The following is a 1,988-nucleotide window of genomic DNA, read 5'->3' on the forward strand; positions in this document are numbered from 1 at the left end:
CTTTCCTTCCCGGCCACCCGCACGCTGCTGACGGCACTGAGCCCCGTCGCCCTGCTCGCTTCTCTTCCCAGCTCCCTGCCCTGCAGCTCTGTTCCTCTGCTCTGTCCCCAGGCTGTCCCAGCTGCCACTTTTTCCCTCACCCCAAGCGCTTTGCCGCAGCCGTCCCGAAGCCCTCACGCAAACCCTGAGCCTTGGCTGACACGGACTTTGGTACAAGGGCTGAAATTGACTCCGACAAGGCAACCAGCGCTGCTTGCTTGTTTTTCTGCATCTGTCAGAGCCCTGTGAGTCACTAATTAATTTCTAGCCTTATCCACTTAATGAGTTATCGCAGTTACCACCTCGCTAATGGCTTGCAGCACTCCCTGGCTGTCTGTACCCCGTCACATCACACAGAGCAGTGAGGAGCAGCAGAGCCGGGCATGCCAAGGGCAGAGGCAGCACCCAGAGGAGCCCCGCAGCACACAGCAGCACTGACACTGGTGCAGAAGGGCTGACACGTGTGGCATTCCTTGTGGCAAATGATTGACAGACTCTCTGGGCACTGCTGGAGGCCGGGGTATAAATTCGGTGCCAGAAGGTAACCTGTGTCTCAAACATCACACAGACGTTAACCAGGCGGTGCCACCAGGGTGGGCTGAGAGGTGGCCTGATTCTCACTCAGCCACTGACCTGCAGGACAATCACTGGCAGTCATTTTGCAACCCCACTTCTGGTTTTCCCCTCTGCCGGGGGGACACCAGAGTTCAGCAATGGGAGATGCTTCCAGGCTCACTCACCGTGTCGAGTGCAACAGAGCTTATGAACAAGGGCATCAATACTGGCTGCAGTGAATCTTAGATATCAAAGCCACAAAATACGCTCGTAACACAACCACATAATGAAATGCTGCCCGCAACCAAATCTCTTGTTTGGGATGGTTGGCTTTAGAAGCAGATCTTGGATTTCTCTCAGTGTGCATTGCTCGTGAAGCACAAGGAGCTTGTTTGGTGGCAGCAGTGGTGCTGATTTACTTGGTTGGAAGAAGGAAAACCTTGCCTTTGAAATGTGAAAAACTGGTGAGCAGGTAGGTGAGTGTGTGCATTTCCATAGATGATGTAAGGCTGTATGGTGTTCATGGCCAGGAGCCTCTGCTGCAGCAAAGCACGGTGCAATTATCTGTATCTGTACTGCAGGAGCATCAACATGTGCTCAGTGTTGTATAACCACAGAGAAAAAAAATCAATGTCTTTGATATAAAAAAAAAAAAGAGGAGTCAGACCTCCTCTCCTCTCCCTGGCACAGATTTGCCCTTCATTGCCCTCTGAACCTTGCTGCAAAAAGCAGGAGCTTTGCATAACCAGTCCTCGCTTCTCTCCAGAGAGGGCTCTGCCATGTCAGCTTGCCACTGGGAGGCACAATAACCCGCTTTACCAAATTCTTATAACCTCCTGGATGAAAGCACATCAACCTTAGGTACTTTCCACGGTATTTTCTAGGATGCAAATCCTTGTTTACCTTGTTTACCATGCCTTTGCTCAGAACCTCCAGGAATCTCCGTTACATCTGAGATAAGCAGATCCCCCCGTGCTGGGAGAGACTCGGTGACGCTGCACAGAGCAGCCAAGGTGCTCCCAGGGCACAGCTGTGCCACAGCAGTTACAAACGCCTCTGTAAGCGCACGTAGGTCACAATGCGTGTAGAGGCTTGGAAACTCAGGGCTCGTTCTCACCGTAATGCCGCGACTGGGGAGCACTAATTCGGCTCTGCCTCAGGAAAAACTCTTCCTGTGACTTTTTTGGCCGTGGGTCAATCGGGACAGGAGAGCACTTTGCTGGTGGAGCTTTCGGATCAGAAGAGAAGTTGCAGAATTTCTCCTCGCAGAGAGGAACACCTCGCTCCAACTGCAGCTCCCAAAAGACAATCCGGACTCCGAGCGCGGCGGAGGCGGAGGCGCGGCGCTGCGCGATGCGGCCCGGCGGAGGGAGGCGCGGACCGCTGCGCGCTGC

The 1,988-nt window shown here is 53.7% G+C and overlaps 1 protein-coding gene across 2 annotated transcripts in view; it reads right to left on the bottom strand.

Moving 5' to 3' along the window:
- Positions 1 to 286, bottom strand: part of ACSF2 (acyl-CoA synthetase family member 2) — a 35,927-nt gene extending 35,641 nt beyond the window's left edge. For both annotated transcript variants that reach the window (XM_031556361.1, XM_010721618.2), the window contains exon 1: positions 141 to 286. In XM_031556361.1, coding sequence (XP_031412221.1) covers positions 141 to 271 — 131 coding nt within the window. In that variant the 5' untranslated portion in view covers positions 272 to 286. The remainder of the gene's footprint in view (positions 1 to 140) is intronic.
- Positions 287 to 1,988: the final 1,702 nt, after the last annotated feature.

The sequence above is a fragment of the Meleagris gallopavo genome, chromosome 20, assembly GCF_000146605.3.
Source record: "Meleagris gallopavo isolate NT-WF06-2002-E0010 breed Aviagen turkey brand Nicholas breeding stock chromosome 20, Turkey_5.1, whole genome shotgun sequence".
In the NCBI taxonomy this organism is placed as follows: domain Eukaryota; kingdom Metazoa; phylum Chordata; class Aves; order Galliformes; family Phasianidae; genus Meleagris; species Meleagris gallopavo.